Genomic DNA, 17,047 nt, shown 5'->3' on the forward strand with positions numbered 1-17,047 from the left:
GGTTGGTGTATTAATTTAATATTGTGAACATGAACTTTCCCAACCTTAGAGGCCTTTTTGAAGAGATATAAGCTAGTTAGTAATCAAGTTACAAAGGAGATTAGGCAAGCTAAGGCAGATTACGAGAAATCTTTGGCAAAGGATGATAAGAAAAACAGCAAGGACTTCTTTACTTATATAAATTCTAGAATCAAGGAGATGAATCAGATTGGTCCACTTGATATCGATGGTGCAGAAATTTGCCTTTAGCCAGCAAGTGGTTAATTTCTGGAACAAACTTCCATCTGTCGTTGTGGAAGTTGATAGCTTAAATAAATTCAAGGAGGAACTGGACAAACTTTTAAAGGGAATGGATGTGTGTGTGAAATTGTTTTTTTTTTTTGTCTGCTTATTTTTTGCTTTTTTTAGCTGATGCTACATCAGCTCATACGCTTGCTTTCTTTCATCACATGCCTCCATTACTATTACTAATGGGGATGAGAGGACCTAGTGACGTTTACAAATACATCCCCCAACCCGTGATACCACCGTCTCCGGCCTGTTTTCGTCTAACCGTGCAGTCTGGTTGCAACTGTTCACCTGCTCGCCGTCGAATATGATGGAGCTGGAAACTTGATTCATCAGACTAGGTGACTCTTCTCCAGTCGTCCAGTGCTCTCTTTTTCACTGTCGATGACGGTAGTAAATAGGACATATGAACAGGTCGCCTACTCCGTAGGCCTATCTGTAAGAGCGTCCACTGAATGATGTGCTGGAAACGTTTATCTGTGCGCACTGTAGTCTCCTGTTTACTGAGGGATCATGAGTTTTTTGTTGCGCTGTACAGCATGTGCCAATCGCCTTTCACCTTAACTCTAAACCAGTGGTGGTCTCCCTGTACCGACACATTGGGTGGTTGGGTTGTGTGTCCCTCTTTTGACCATTCCGCCATACCTTCACTACGTCGTTCCTCGACAGTGCCTGCGGGTGCTGGTTCTTAGCGTCTCAAAGCATTCCACATTCAAACTCCGCCAGGTCCTTCCCCATTACACGGGCTCCGTATTTAAAAACTGACAGGCACCACCCGTGCCTTTACTATATATGTTTCGTCGTTTGGCGAAGTCACGGCTAGGTGCTGTGAAATGTGTTCACTCGTGGAGACAGGTCTGGTCATAATGTTTTGGCTTATGACTCTATATGAAATCGAAATAAAAATTCACAAGTAAAAGTATAATTTCATTCGGTTGGAGGAAGGCTGTAATGTATTTCAGCGGCTCTTTTTCCATATTTCTTTAAATAATTTAACGCCTTCAGTTTTAAGCCAACAATGTACAAAAACCTTTTCTGTTTTGTACTCATTTTATCAAGACTATAAATTCGTAATAAATTAAAATTAATCTGTAAAGTAAACGGTTCTGAATTGTTGCAGGAGTTGTTCTTTGTTTTTCTTCCTGAGTGCTCTATATGGTCAAGGTCGTCTTCAGAAGGGTTGTCATTAGGGAGAGCCTATCAAGAATAACATTTGTGGAGTCTGTCCAAATTTGCTGTTTCCTGGTGGTTAGTCCTAACATCCGTGTATGTCTGCAGTGTAGATCTTTCCCGTTATGATTTTGTACAGAATTCCCTAGGGGTTTGCATTACCAGATTCTTTGATAAAGGTAGTCCAGGTTTCTCTCTTCCTCGTGGCAATAGCTGTTATATAGGTATTCTTTTTGTGGATGTAGTGATTATAGAATTGGGCCACATCTTCAGCAGGCCAATCTCGGTGTGTCTGATACTGTCATCTAGCCTGATGTGTTTGTCTTCTAAGATTGGAAAGTTCCCTGTTTCACCAAGAACACGGTTTATTATGCGGTTTTTTCTTACTGGTTGAGCGGTAAGCTGCTTTTGTCAAAGAGTTCTGTATGAGTTCAGTGAGTTGAGTTGGCATTAGACATTCAAGTTTTGCGAGGTTCGGTTCTGGGAAGTCCAGATGGATGGCCTCGTCAAAGGCTTTCCAATCAATCGATTTGATAGAGAATCTTACAAACTCCCTCGATTCAGTAGACGATCGGTTAGTCGTCGTGTTAGGGGGAAGAGTATGACCCTGTGGTCACTCATGGTCCAGTCTGGTATGGTGACCCGGTTGCTTACATATGTGCGTAGATCATTGGTTGTGAGTGTTACGTCTATGTTTGACCCGTGCTGCTGGAGTATGTGGTCAATTGTTTGGGTTGATTATGTACTGTTAGATTTCTAGAGAGGATAAGGTCCTCAGTTAGAAGCCCTCTCAGATCAAGAGTGGGAGAATGCCAGTAGATGGACTTTGCATTGACATCCGCTGTAATTACAGTGCTCTTGTTGCCTAAGAAATCCAAAGCATGCTCCAAGTAGTTCAGCAGCTCTACAATATCTCTTGAGGGTGGACAGTACATTGAGATAAGGTAGAATGAATATTGTTTCGTGGTGAGTTGGACGCATGTTGCAAACTGTGTACAAAATCCGTGGATTACCAGGATGTCCAGCTCTCTATTGAGTATAACAATAAAAGTCTTTGGGTCCTCTTTAGTAGGCCGGATCTGCCTTGTTTGTAGTAGGTGTCCTGTGATCTTGTGGCTGTTTCCAGGATGTACTTTGGCCACGAATGGGTCCTGGACACGACGTCCACTGCGTTATCTTCTGCTGCCTTCCGAATTTCATCAGCAACGGCTCTCGAACGATGCCCATTTATTCGCATTATTTTGAGTGGGCGAGTTCGTGTTTGGTTCGATTTCTGAGTACTAACTGCCGAAGCAGTCTGGGGGAGCTGAGTTAGGGTGAAACAACTGTTACTCATTAGCGGTCCTTAATCTTGCCATTTCTAATGCTCTCTGATATTCTGGGCATGCTGCATCCTATACTGAGTAGTTGTGAACGCTCCGCCTTCTTTTGCAATTGAGTAGTAGTAGTTAGGTCTAAACAACTTAATAAGTAATGTTGAAATTGTGAACTGCCTAAAGCTAGTAGTTCGCGCGGTGTCCGACAAGTGTCGAGTATCGCTGTGTTTCCCTCGAAATTTTAAAATATTCCGCAGCGCCCCGCTGCGCACAGTTTGGGAACCTATGGTTTATGCTATGGTTAATATAATAAGCAAATAGTAATAATTCATGAGTTATGTATTTAGTAAATGATAAAAGAAAACGAGCTCCTCATATGCGAACTGAGAACATTTCTTTTCTGAGACTCCGCCATGTTACTGTCATTTCTGATTGCCTGCAATCAGCGTATGGTAGATATAATATCCGGTGCTTCAGCCACAGTATACAGTATATAGATAGCTTATGTATGTACTTTTGAAAAAAAGAAATAATAATTGCTTGATTTCCATTTGTCCCGTTTTAATGAAATTTCGGTTGGCTCGAAAATGTTTTCTAAAAGAGCTAAATATAAAACTTCATGAAAGTTCATCCGCTAGGAGTCGTGTTCTTAGATGTGGACGGATGGATATTCTGAAGATAATAGGCCCTGCATGCATATATGAATGTACCTGAAAATTATGAACTGTAACACCTAGGTTCGATGAATTTGCTATTTTATACATAAGTTCTTATTTATTTAACACAGTATATGCCGAAAGAAAATAAAAATGGATCATAAATATGTAGATGAGTTTGTAGCGGATCTCTCTCTCACTGTATATTTGCTCTTATGTGTGTGTGCGAGAGAGAGACTTCTGAATAATCGTAAAAGTGTGACGCATGTATTAGATGTGCTACAATGAGATGATGGTACAATGCAGCTGGGTGTGTATATTGTCAAATGATAGCGAAGAAAAATGTAGTCAACTGAAGATAGCCCAGAGACCACACCTGTTAGTGCCGTATGGTCAGTCTCGAGAAAGATATGAACATTTCATGAAACCTTTGTGCGGTACTTACCAGACTGGATTCATCTGGGGATGAAAGGGACAATAGCAGGACTGTGACATCAACTATTGTGTGGTCTGAAAAAAAAAAATATTCGCATTATTAAACCTTAATATGATACAGGATGTTTAGACGATTATGAAGCTTCATGTGAATTACAATAATATCATCTCGGTTATAACAGTCCATCTGGGACTTGTAATAAAAGTTTTATCTAAAAAGGTCTACATTACATTATTACACTAACACATTGCATTATTGTTATATTTATGCAGTAAGCCAACCAAAGTTCTCTAGATAGTCCTCAAAGCCCTGTCTTATTAGTTTCATTATTTAGAGTAGCAGATCATTAAAGTACCCAACTTACCATTATAATATTAAATTAAAGTTAAAAAATGCTTCACGGCACTTATGCGCCCTCGCGGGTAGCACAGTGGATATAATCACTCTCCTCATCACACTGGATGGAAAGATCTAGTTCTAATTGCATCGGTGACGCGAGGAATTTTTATGGGTTTTTTTCCCAACGCCGCCTGATTAGTCGGCCTCAGGCGAGGGTTGCATCGTTTGAAATCCCGAATTTTTCTCCCGAAAGTCTGATGTTTAGCGCAGAAAACAGGCAAAGAGATCACAGAATTCATCGAATTTATTTACTTAGCTGCTTTGGCGCTTAGTGTAAAAAAACCCTCATACGTATGCAGCGTGAAGTATCTTTTAATTTGAATTTAATATTATAAAAGATGTGTGTATGTGTTGAACCGAAACGTTGTGGTGCAATCCTCTCAATACTGATGCCAGAAATCAAGTTTCAAACATAATAAATTTTAAAATACATTTTTGTATAGAATTATCCGACTGGAGTCTTAATACGTGTGATTTTGCAGATTTGACTCTTGACACACGTACAACTGCCCGCATTTGTATGTCTGTTGAGCGCCAAGACAGCTGAATGAATCGATTTTTTGCGTATTCTTCGGTTGGTTATTTCAACAAAAATCTGGATTTTTGGCGAATAAACCCATGCAACTTTCACCTACGAGCGACTTACTGGGCTACGGTGTGTTTAAAAAAGTTCATAAAATTTGCTGGCGACAAGGAAAAGTGACCTGGCAACCCAGGTCTCTTCTTTCCCCCCCCATATGTTTTGGAAGGACCGTGATCGAAACCCCTTCTGTGCTCAGTCAAACCAGATGGCTCTTCAACCTTTACCTGGTCTGACTGAATAAACAATATCCTTCATTCCATTTACCCTACTGAAGTTTCAGCGATGTCACTGGAGCAACAGCAGATCATCAACAGTAATCAAGCTTATCAGCCAGAGGCTACGGAACCGCCCTTCATCATGGAAGAGATGAATATGGCTCTGGTTAAAATGAAAGATGGCAAAACGCCAGGTGCTGACTTACTCGAAGTCGATGTAATGAAGAAATTCGCTGAAGGCGAATTTCTTGATTACGTTTCTTGATTACCACACTCTTGATCCTCCTCAACAGGTGCCTTGCTGAATGAACTTTCCATGTACCCTGGAAGACTGCTACTCTCAAGCTGATCCTGAAAAATCCAGATAAACCGGCCCAACTTCCTGCCGACCAATTACTCTGCTCTCCGTTTTGACCAAGCTTCTAGAATGACTTCTGCTGTATCGCCTCTCCACCTACTATACCGATCAGTAACTCACCTCACCACGTCAGTTTGGATTCAAGACAGGCTTCAGCACTGAAGCTCCAACCCAGGCTACACAGACAACTTCAAAGTATACCCTAGCTATCATGGTGGACTTTGCTGGTGCCTTCCATCGACTGTGGCGGCCGTGTCCTTCGGAGGCTTCGGCAGGCAAACACGTCCAAGAATATAAGTATACAAACACGTCCAAGAATAGTCTAAAATCCTATCTCAGCAATAGAAAATTACAAGTTGTAAACAAATACCAGACTATCGCAAGATACGTTCACCGGGTTGCCCATATAACTATGGGCCATTTCTCTGGTCCGTTGTTCTGGACGAGTTCCTGGGGTTTGACCTGGGTGGGACCAGATCCTTGGCTTTCGCTGATGATCTTGTCCTGGTGGTTCAAGTCGACACAAGAGTGGCACTGGAAGCAAGCGCAAATACATTTCTGGAAAAGCTCCAAAGCTGGGTAGCACTCCACAACCTCTCAATTTCTGGCGAGAAAACAAAATCGATTCTCCTCAAAGGAAAGCTACAAATACGCAGGCCTCCAACAATGAAGTTAATTAACATCCCCATCCGTCTCTAGACAGAAGTCAAATACCTGAGAATCTACATTGACACCGGTCTTACCTTTCACCCTCATATTATCTACGAAATCTCATAAAGAAGCATAAAGCTTTCTCTCATCTATAAAGCGCTGTTTCTCCCAATTGTCTGCTATGGAGCCTCAGTTTAGTGTACAAAGGCCACCCTGGAAAAGAACAAGCGTAAACTTCATTAAATGCAGAGATTTATGCTGTTGTCTATCTGCATGGCATGCTGCACTGTCAGCATCCCTGCCCTACAGGTTATCACTGGATGCTTGCCGCTCTATCTTGAGGTGATTAAAAGGGGCCTGTACCATCGATTAAAGAAGGGAATTCCGACGCAGTTGTTAATTCTTCAACTGGAGCTTACCAATGATCTGAAACAAGAAAGAAAACGTATTTTCAAACACCTTCAAGGATTTTGGCAGCATTCATGGGAAACCACACCAAAAGGAGAAATTACCAGAAGATTGCCCCCCCCCATCTATTGACAAGACTTTCCCAAAGTCCCCTTCGTGGTCATAATGTTTTGGCTCATCGGTGTGTATATATATATATATATATATATATATATATATTGTATTAAGAAAATAAGTAAGAGTAGAGGCAAAAGGAAGATAATACTAATTATGGATCAGGGACACTGCATAAGCGGACGTAACCTACAGCCATAATGTATATTTATTTTGTGGTATGAAGAAAGTATGAAGATTTTGTGTTTAATCCTATTGAATCTACGGTATACATGAGAAATGAATTCGACGAAATGGATAGGAAGTGTAGCGATATATAATAGGATGAAGTGACCAAGTAAGGTATGAAAAAGATAGTCGGAAAAAAAATTAAAATAAGATGAAAAAGCAACCAGAAATAAGACTATATTGCAGTGTTTTTCACAATTTCAGTGTCTTTGCCAGAGATCATCCACTCAAATTATGAGAAAGACTGCAATGTTCTTGCTTCTATTTCCGACATGCTCTGTATGCTATGGTGCACATGTGCTGCAGACACGTGTTAAGCATGAAATTTGAAAATTTGAGGCTAGAATAAATTGTGCCAATAAATGTAATTACTGTATAATTATTAGTAAGGCATGCAGATCATGGATGACCTTTCAGAACCAAGCAAAAGAATTGAAAAACAAGTAATGATATCGAAATATAGGAATAGGCAAGAACAACGATATTTACCGTTAATTTTTAAGACTGAAAATGCGATTCTATTTCTGTATAGGTTCACTAGCGGTTCCTAAAAAACGGCAAAAAATGGTATAGTCTCTGTAAGCTAGCTGGATGTATAAATTTAAACGGTATATGTGATGATGCACGCTGTTAAATACATGGTGCACAAACTGCCCAGGATAGGTGAGGGATATAATAGCTTACAAAGTAGCGGTGAAAAGCAGCTAATCTTTGTTAAAGCGACAAATAGATTAGGCAAGGAAGATGGTATTATCCCGCATATTGCATTCGTAAAACTAATGGCTCACACGATATAAGATATAAAAAAGTAGGGACAAGTAAAACAGAAAGATGAATGAAGTAGAGGTAAGTAGATGGGCTCGGTAGTTCGGCGTTGAAAATCCCGTTCTTATAGTTAGGACCCTGAATTTCGTTCAGGGTCCTAACTATAGGCAGTTTGTGCTCCCTGTATTTAACAGCGTTCATCATCACATATATCGTTTCAATTTATACATCCAGCTAGTATAAATTGTATTCCTGTCTAATGGCACCAGGGGTTTCCCCCATCTCCGCGTTGCTCTCATTGTGGGTGTAACTGTTCACTGCAATGGCTAGAGATTTAAAAGTGTATCCATTTGGTAAGTGTAGTGTTATGTATCATTGTTCTTCTAGCCATTTAGCCCTAGCCCCCCACCTGGGGTCCAACATTGTCCACACTCGGCCTCGTGAAGGCAGACCCAGTACACAGTAGTTTGAAATTTTTACTCTGGCAGACCCTTCCACCTAGTTTCCTGGGATTTCAATGGCTAGGGCCTTTAAAAAAAGCATATCGTAGGGGTAAACACTAGATTCTGTAAGACCTAAAAGTTTGCGTACTTAGTTTAATTTAGACATTGTTAGAGTTTTACAGTGTGGAACCTGTGCTGGCGTATAGATAGAGTGGGGGGAGACTGAAGGCTGGAGGGTAAAAGGCAGAAGTATGGGGACGATAGAAAAGGTGTCCCCAGATTGTCAGTGAGGCAGGCCCATGCCTCACCAGGCGAAGAACGGGGAGGCGGGGGAGAGGGAAGATACTGCAGAAACTGTCTCCTCCCAATCCCTTCCAGGGGGAGGGGAAAGATAGGACCACACAATGGAGCGCGGTCAGGAAAGCCATACAGCAATGCTGCTTCCCACGTATAAGAAGACAATTGGTTAATTGTTCTAGAGTGTTCTTGAAGTGGAGTTCGCATCGAGTCCGTGAACTGTGGAATCCGACGCAATGTTTTAAATGTATGGCGTATGGCCATGTGGCCCGGCACTGTAAAGCAGACGAGTTCTGCGGTCACTGTGCCGGGAGAGGCCATACATTTAAGTCTTGCAGTAAGCATGCGGATACACCGCAATGTGTTAATTGTCTGTAAAGGAAATTGCCCTCTTCACATGCCGCAAATGATCGGGCGTGTCCTGATTATCTGCGTGCTGTCGACATTTTAAAACGTCGAACTGAAATGTAATGCAAGCAGCAAGAGATGTTTTCCTAAAGACGGATGTGTGGCTTCTCCTGGTGGTGACCGGGGATCGTCGGTTATAGTTGACGCTGAAGTTTTGGTACACAGGGATCGGACTCATGTGATGTTGTATAAGAATGGTGGAGTTATTTTGAGCTGTATGTTTATAAAGTATTAGATCAATTTTATTATTATTATTTGTTTGACGGATTGTCAAATATGGTTTCCTAGATAGGGCAACCTACCTCCTCGTGGTGGGGGCGGAGACGCCGTCCCCACCGCGAGGCTAAAGGTTGTTCTATCTTGTTTTAGATCTGTTTAGTCAAATTAGACTATTGTAATTGTTAATTAAAAATGACCACTGTTAAGGTTGTAACAAATGTAACAATTATGATGTAAGTGGCAGATGAGCTGCGGCTCAGGGGGCCCTTAGGTGTAGTTTGATTAAATGGAAATTGTTTGAGTTTTACAGTGTGGAATCTGTGCTGGCGTATAGATAGAGTGGGGGGAGACTGAAGGCTGGAGGGTAAAAGGCAGAAGTATGGGGACGATAGAAAAGGTGTCCCCAGATTGTCAGTGAGGCAGGCCCATGCCTCACCAGGCGAAGAACGGGGAGGCGGGGGAGAGGGAAGATACTGCAGAAACTGTCTCCTCCCAATCCCTGCCAGGGGGAGGGGAAAGATAGGACCACACAATGGAGCGCGGTCAGGAAAGCCATACAGCAATGCTGCTTCTCTCATTTGCCGTCATGTTATTCCTCTCCTGGTCACCAGAATTTGGAAGTTATTCCTCATCGGACCAGATTCCCGTCCGGTCTGGTCAGGGCCGTATAGGCTTCGGTTACACTTGAGGTGCAGTCTCATCCATCTGTAGGTGGAGTCATTTTCATCTGTGTGGACGTATTGTGGTAGGTGAGGCCTGGGAGGTTTTTGTCCTTATGCTGGTGCCCCCCCATCCTGTTGTTACATGAGAGTGGAGGGGAGGTTAGAACTCTGATATCGCTCAGTGAAAGACAAAGTTCAGTGAGGTTGCTCGTCTTGCGGTCGCTGTTGGAACCTTTGTCCTTTCAGTTCATTGGTGTTTTGTCAACGAGGTGGATGCAATTTAATTCTTAGTCCTTGGGTTTGTAGTTCCCTGTGTCATCAGGTAGCAGCTTCTATCAGCTCCATGGTTCTGTCTCTTTTACTTGATTGTGTCCGTCCGTGTGCTGGTAGCGCGTTTTGCGTGTTGTTTTACGGGACCTCTCGCTGTTTTCTTCTTGCAAATAGTTTTTGTGCATATTTGCCGAAGGCTTTATATATTCATCCTTGGATTCACGGAGTTGGTGTTACCGGTGTTTAGGCAGGTACATGATTTGTGTAATAAGTATACACCTTAGGTCTTCGTATAATGCATTCGTACATCAAGTGTTTCCATGATTCTTCTTCGAAGCAGGTGCATGCTCAATCTTCAATAATCCCAAGCACTTTAAGTTTGGCCTTTATCGGTCCATGCCCCGTCAGCAAGAAGGTTGCATTTAGCCCTGGGGAAAATCAGGAAAGGCTGGGATACATTCTGTCTACGTGCGGTATAAATTTTTTAGTTACTTCTCCCTTTGTAGATGCGGACCAACGGTTCTGCCACACATGCTGTAAATGCGTCAGCAGTCGCTTCTTTTCTGTATTGTAGGCATTTGCCAGGTCTGTGGTATATCCAATCAGGTTTTTTGTTTTCGCTTTGGAAAGGTGGTATAACATACTGCAGCGCACGCCCTCCAGGTCAAGCGGCAGGGCCCCAGCCAGGATCTGCAACCTATATATAAATATAATGGCACGCCGTCATCTTGTTCATTTTCAGTCTTACAAAGTAATGGTAAGTTCTTTTCTTACATTTCGATATCATTACTTCAGTTTTTCAATTCTTTTGCTTGCTTCTGTAAGATCATCCATGATCTGCATGCCCCACTAATAATAATTATAATTACATTTGTTGGCACAATGTATTAGACCTTATTCTAGCCGCAAATTTTCAAATTTCGTGCTTAACACGTGTCTGCGGCAAACGTGCACCATAGCATACAGAGCATGTCGGGAACAGAAGCAAGAACATTGCCGTCTTTCTCATAATTTCGGTGGATGACCTCTGACGAAGACACTGAAATTGTGAAAAAGTAAGATATGAAAAGGCTTTTTCATATCTTACTTGTTCACTTCATCCTACCATATATCTCTACTACATTTCTTATCCATTTCGTCGAATTCACTTCTCGTTTATACCGTAGATTCAATAGGATTAAACAAAAAATCTTCTTCACACTTTCTTCATACCATAAAAAAAAATCCGGTTAACACTGAGATGAGATATCTTGGAGTGATCTTGGATAGGAACCCATCTTTCACGCCACACCTGAAATATCTACATACCAAGATTCGAAAATATACTGCGCTAGTGGCAAGAATCGCACGTCGGGACTGAGGATTGAAGCGATGCGCGCTCACCCTCTTCTATAAACTATGTTCACCCCCCTAATCACTTATGCATCTGGTATCTGGTTTTCAAAGGCCACCACAGCAGTTAACAAGAGGAAGCTTGACTCGATTCAGCGTGTCATCCAGCTCACCATCACCCGGGCCTGCTGCACAGTCAGCACACATGCCTTGCAAGTGTTGGCCGGCGTGCTACCTCTAGATCTAGAAATAATCAAATGTGGTTTTCTTAACATGCTTTCCAAAGGTAAAGCCATCTCCTGTCTGGATTTTACCACCGACCCCTCAAATAACATCAAGGCCGAGAAGAAGCGCCTCACTGCATACTTGCAGCAGGTCTGGCAGTCTAGGTGGACACAGCCTACAAATGGAGAAGTCACAAGAAAATTCATTCCTACAATAGCTCACATGGTTCTCCCCTGGCCTATACGTCACTTTTTTGTTAACTGGTCATGGCTCTATCAGAGAAAAGCTCACTGCACTCGGGATCACCGAAAACTAAACGAAATATACGAAGATTTGAGATGCCTCCTCACGACTAGGATACATTACCTTCCTAAAAACCAAGAACAGCACATCCTCGAAAGAGAAGAAGATTATGTCACCTTTACGCGCTACGCACAAGACTTATTCGCACGACAGAAGACCCTACTATGGATATAGTCACTATTCCGATCATCGTCAAACCAAGAGAAGACAACCACCTATATTTTGGGAATCAATGCAGAGGCCTACCAGCAAAAAGAGACTACACCACCACGAAATCTAAGAAGATCCAGTATAGGACAACCACAGCTGCATTCCTATTTATATCCCTACTGACTTAGACACAGATCACCGGATGACATCAGCACTGAAATTGACATCACCACCGGACCTGAATGAGAAGAGCAAGAAGATTCTGCCAAATGGCGATCACGCTTGTGCTCTCTTGCACGGCAACTTTTGTCCCACTTCCATCCCTTACTTTCGCCTGATGGATGTATTCCATTGTACCTGGGGGATGCCTTCTTCTTCATCCCCCCCTTTTCTTGACTCTAAAGCCCACCCGCTCTAACTCTCTTTTTTTTTTTTTACATTGGTCGACCCTGCAGAGACTAGCCAGAGAATAAATGGACAGCCTGGCTACCTCCTAGCGGTATGTTCGGGCAACGTGGGGTTCCATCAGGGACCCTGCGGCCAAATGCCAGGACACCCAACAGAACCCAACACAAAACTACGTATTCAACACAGAACACTTTTCTGGCATTTACAGTAGTTCTGTATTTCTTCACAGTGTACATATGGCGCAGATGTGGGAAACCACAGGTGGCGCCTGACCCTAATACTATGCACACATGCACCTAGTGTATGGATTAGCAGAGGGCAATGGACGAGCCGCTCAACAAATTTATGGAGAACGCTTCGAACTTATGGAGAACGGTGGTCCGGTACATGTCTGTCTGGGAGGCGTTCTCCCTAAATTCTTTGAGCGCCGTAGTTCACCTGCAGTTGCTTCGATTTGCATAACGACTCGCTGGTCATAATGTTTTGGCTCATCGGTATATACACCTGTACTTATTCATGCGCATACAGTATACACACGCATAATTAATTTTGCATATGTAAATTTAAAGCATATATGACACAAATATTCTGAATAAAACTATATATGAAAACAGTTATACATGTAATATAAATTATACATTTAAGATTATAAATAAACATAATGAACTGAAGACACAGAATATTCATAAAATTTAACATAAAATCTTACTGGGTCGGGAACACATTCTAGCAGGCCTGTTACATTCAGGTAGGGAGATGTCACAGTTTAGATAGTCGTAACATTGTTGCTTTTCTTCGTCTTATAAACCTTCTGAGCGAATTCAGAGAAGGCCATATAATACGTCTCATCAGAGAAGGCCATATAATACGTCTCATCAGAGATGAGTAGTTACTCACCTCCATGGTTTATAGGTCCAGTCTTGGTTCTAAGTCTATATTGATGTTAATCGATGTAGACTTAGAACCAAGGGGATGGTAATTGGGATAGTCATAAAGGACTTTGCGTTCATAGCGCCATGTCCTGTTAGCAAAAATGTGACCAGGGAGGTGGTTCAAAAGAAACTAGGGTTACTTGAGGCTGGAACCTCCTACTAACTTTCCCTTTAGTTGTCTCTTCCCATCTGTTTTGCCACTGTTGGTAAAGAATATAGGATTCTCTTCCTTTCCTGCTTTACATCTGTTGCAAGGTCAAGTGTTCTTCCCAAGATGTTATTTCGGATTTGCCTCATTATTCTGTAGTTGAAGCCTTTTGTTATTATTTCTAAGTCTAAGGGCAATGTTCCTGCCAGAACCTGCATAGTAGGTGTACTGACCGTGCAACGTGTCCTCGTGATGGTTAATAAAGGGATCCTTTGAATAGAATTTAGTTTCTTCTTGTTTTTGTTTATGATTTCTCTATAAAACCACATGTCTGTGCCTTAGGTAATGACTGGGAGGATGATTGCTTTATAAATAAGAGCAAGAGTTCTCCTCTTCAAGCCCCTGTCAGCACAACTAATCCTAGCTATCATTCCTGCATAGTTCCTGACTTTTTACGCTAAGTGTACTAGATGTGGGTAAAAAGTTATCTTGTTATCAAAGATTATGCCTAGGTATTTCAGTTCTGTTACTAGGGCTATTGTTTTTCCTGCAATTTTGATTTGTGGAGGTCTACTTATTTAAATTACCTTTTTAATAAAATTGATTTTGTTTTAGTACTAGGTATAGTTAGCTTATGAGTGCTTGTCCATTGCTGGAAAGTGTTTACAGCTAAGGATTGGCATGCTGTTCGAGAACAGGCCGGGTGTTGGCCTTTACAATTAGGACAATGGTTGTCAGCAAATGTGACCATGTAAGCTGGGTCAATATCTATCTCCAAGAATTCATCCAGTACTAGATTCGAAAAGCAGGGATCCAGCACCGAACCCTGGGGGCATCCCTTTGCTAACTTTGTGGTACGACATGCATACTATGGGAGGGGGATATATCAGGCATTTTATCCACAGCGATCACTTCCTCCCCCTTGTACGAGACTGAACGGATATTATCTTACGCCGATGCGATCAAGGTGCTAATCCAGAAACCCCTGTTAAAAAAAATAATAATAAAATAAAAAAATAATAAAATAACTTTTGGAACTTCGAGTTTATCTCAAGTTTTCTTTAAACGTCTGTTATCCAAGCTAAGTTTTTTCCTCTACCTGGCAACCCACTCTAGTCTCTCTCCTCCCTTAACGGATCAATAATACTCTATGTTATGATACATATCAGCTCACTCATGGTGATACTTAATATAAAGTTTCATCCGCACGCTGACAAACCACAAGCTAGATGTTGTCATTTGTGTTGTGTTACAAAAAAATAACTACACAAAGGGAATTCCTTAATAGGACGGAGATAGTCTAATCTTTGATCTTTTCAACAATCCTGCTTGAGTCTAAAATCTGGACGTCACAGCCCAAACCAACCTAAAGAAGATTTATTCAACAGAACATCAGCTGCCTCTCTGGATAAGCTACTAATTTTTAACCCCCTCGTCACACCACAGGGAATTACGGAGATGTTACCATCTTTGACTTCAGGAGTAGCTTTCCACTTTAACTGATAGCTACAATGAAGCATTGGAATGATTTAATCGTCCAATCTGCGGGATACATGCAAGTAAAGACAAGCCCAGTCTAACTTAAGCCTATTCCAGTATTAGACGTCAATCTAAAGAAGAATTACATGGTCAGGGTAATGGGTGGGACTCGAGATGATTCATGAGATCACAATATATTGGAAACGGACAATAAAAAAATCTGATATTGATTTTCAAATAGTTTAGCAGTGTAACTGTGCTGCTTGGTAGTTGATAGTGAGTACAGAACGCGTCATACATAAAGTAATATAAGTTATGTCGTACATGAAAAACGTAATGTAAAAGGCGGCTATGGCTGCGTGATCAAGCGCGAGGGTAGAGAAGTACAGTGTATGCACTTGAGCGGCTAAATACGCTACTACTAACTACTACTAATACTAACTACTAAATACGGAGATGTCACTGTTTTTCCTTGTATCTTGTGAACTTTTCTCACACTTATGTAGTCGTCCCGAAGTATAAAGAGAAAATTAATTAAGTTGCGCCATTGATGTTTTATTTATATTTTGTTATCTTTATTTTAAAATATTTTATAATTTGTAACGTAACTTTATTCTGATTGCGTAACTATAATTTTTATTCTAATGAGCACTATAAGAAGAAAACAATCCAAGAAAGTTATTTTTACGCTGAAATACAGTTGATGAGCTCCGGCATCTCTAAATGTTATACATGATTGGGTGGTCACCCGATCATATATATATATATATACTATCATTGAATTATATTAAATATTAACATAAGTTAAACTGTAATAAAGTGAATAAATAAATAATTAAGCATTCATTAGAGGCAGCGACATGCAATTCCTCCATATGAAGCTGAAATACATCCAATATTTTAAATAAAATAAAATAAAACATAAGTAGTATGGCAAAAACTGTAGAGCGAAAATTAACATAAAAATAACCCAAATAAACAAACAAACGAACGAAAAGAAAGAATAGACATAAATAGTAGCCCGGAAACCCTTATATAATTTCGAGTTTTAAATCCAATTAAAAACTGTACAAATTTTAGGATAATGCCAATTACATATAAATTTAGCGATACCCCCCCCAGAGAGGTACCAGTTCCGAAAGACGTGAAATATCACCAAGAGAGGGTTAAAGGAACTACCAAACGATAACAAAATCAAAATAAATTAAAATAAAATAGAATGTATACAGTATATGATTGTGTGGCGCTTTAATAAATATTACCTGCATTCAGATTCGGAAACTGCCAGCAGTCGATTTATTGGAGATAAATGTTTTTGGCTGTCGTCTGTTGAGCCAAAAAACTTAACATGATGTATGTGTATAATTATTGTACCGCTAAGAGTTGGGTTATGACACGTCATTAATAAATCTTAATTAAAGGAGCATAAATTATTTCCACAATCTATCATTTCATAGATGTTGGAAGATTTGGTTTGTGAAGTTAGGTGTGGTTATGGGTGCGGTGAGCATGAGCCTTCTCTTTTGGGATTAATTTAAATACTTTAGGGCACAGTAGTTTATAGATAATTAATGTGTAGGCGCCGAAGGATTTCTGGTAATGTTATAATATACTGCCAATTCATTTAATTTCTTTCGATCTATCACATTCTTAAAGCCACGCCATAAGAATTTTTAATTGAATATTTATCAAAAACATTACTTTTGGGGATGTCTGCATGATTGCAAGAATAAATTGAAGAATTATGAAGGTCAAAACGGGATAGAAATGTTATATATGCTGTAAAGAGTGTTATAATTCATATGGAAACCACTTTGGCACAAAGCAACCAGAACAGCTACACACAATGGCTACTGCTAATACAGTAGAGCCCGGATAACAAATTCCCGCATAAGAAGTTGTCCCCTGTACTAGTTTTGGTCCCAATTTCAACTCTAAATATTGTAATGTATTATTTTCCTGCGTAAGAAGTTCCCGAGTAAAACATTTTCCCTCATAAAAAGTTATGATAAAGAATACACAGTGTATTATTATAATGACGTTTTCCCACTTAATACGTTTTTTAAATATATAAATTCTTTATTTCTATATATATAAATCTTCACGCGTCGACCACGTGAAGCGTTTGCCGTTAAGTTCTCACGGTTCGGAATTACTTAAAAGTGGATTGTTGCTGTCTTGTAA

General features: G+C 40.7%; 1 protein-coding gene across 3 annotated transcripts in view; it reads right to left on the minus strand.

Annotated features, from left to right (window-relative positions):
• The window catches only part of LOC150075170 (glutamate-gated chloride channel-like), a 498,225-nt gene that overhangs the window by 76,713 nt on the left and 404,465 nt on the right, over positions 1-17,047 (minus strand). For all 3 annotated transcript variants that reach the window (XM_090389048.1, XM_090389046.1, XM_090389047.1), the window contains exon 5: positions 3,876-3,940. In XM_090389048.1, coding sequence (XP_090245174.1) covers positions 3,876-3,940 — 65 coding nt within the window. The remainder of the gene's footprint in view (positions 1-3,875; positions 3,941-17,047) is intronic.

The sequence above is a fragment of the Mastigoproctus giganteus genome, chromosome 14 (genome assembly GCF_048544385.1).
Source record: "Mastigoproctus giganteus isolate SK-2022 chromosome 14, ASM4854438v1, whole genome shotgun sequence".
NCBI lineage: Eukaryota > Metazoa > Arthropoda > Arachnida > Uropygi > Thelyphonidae > Mastigoproctus > Mastigoproctus giganteus.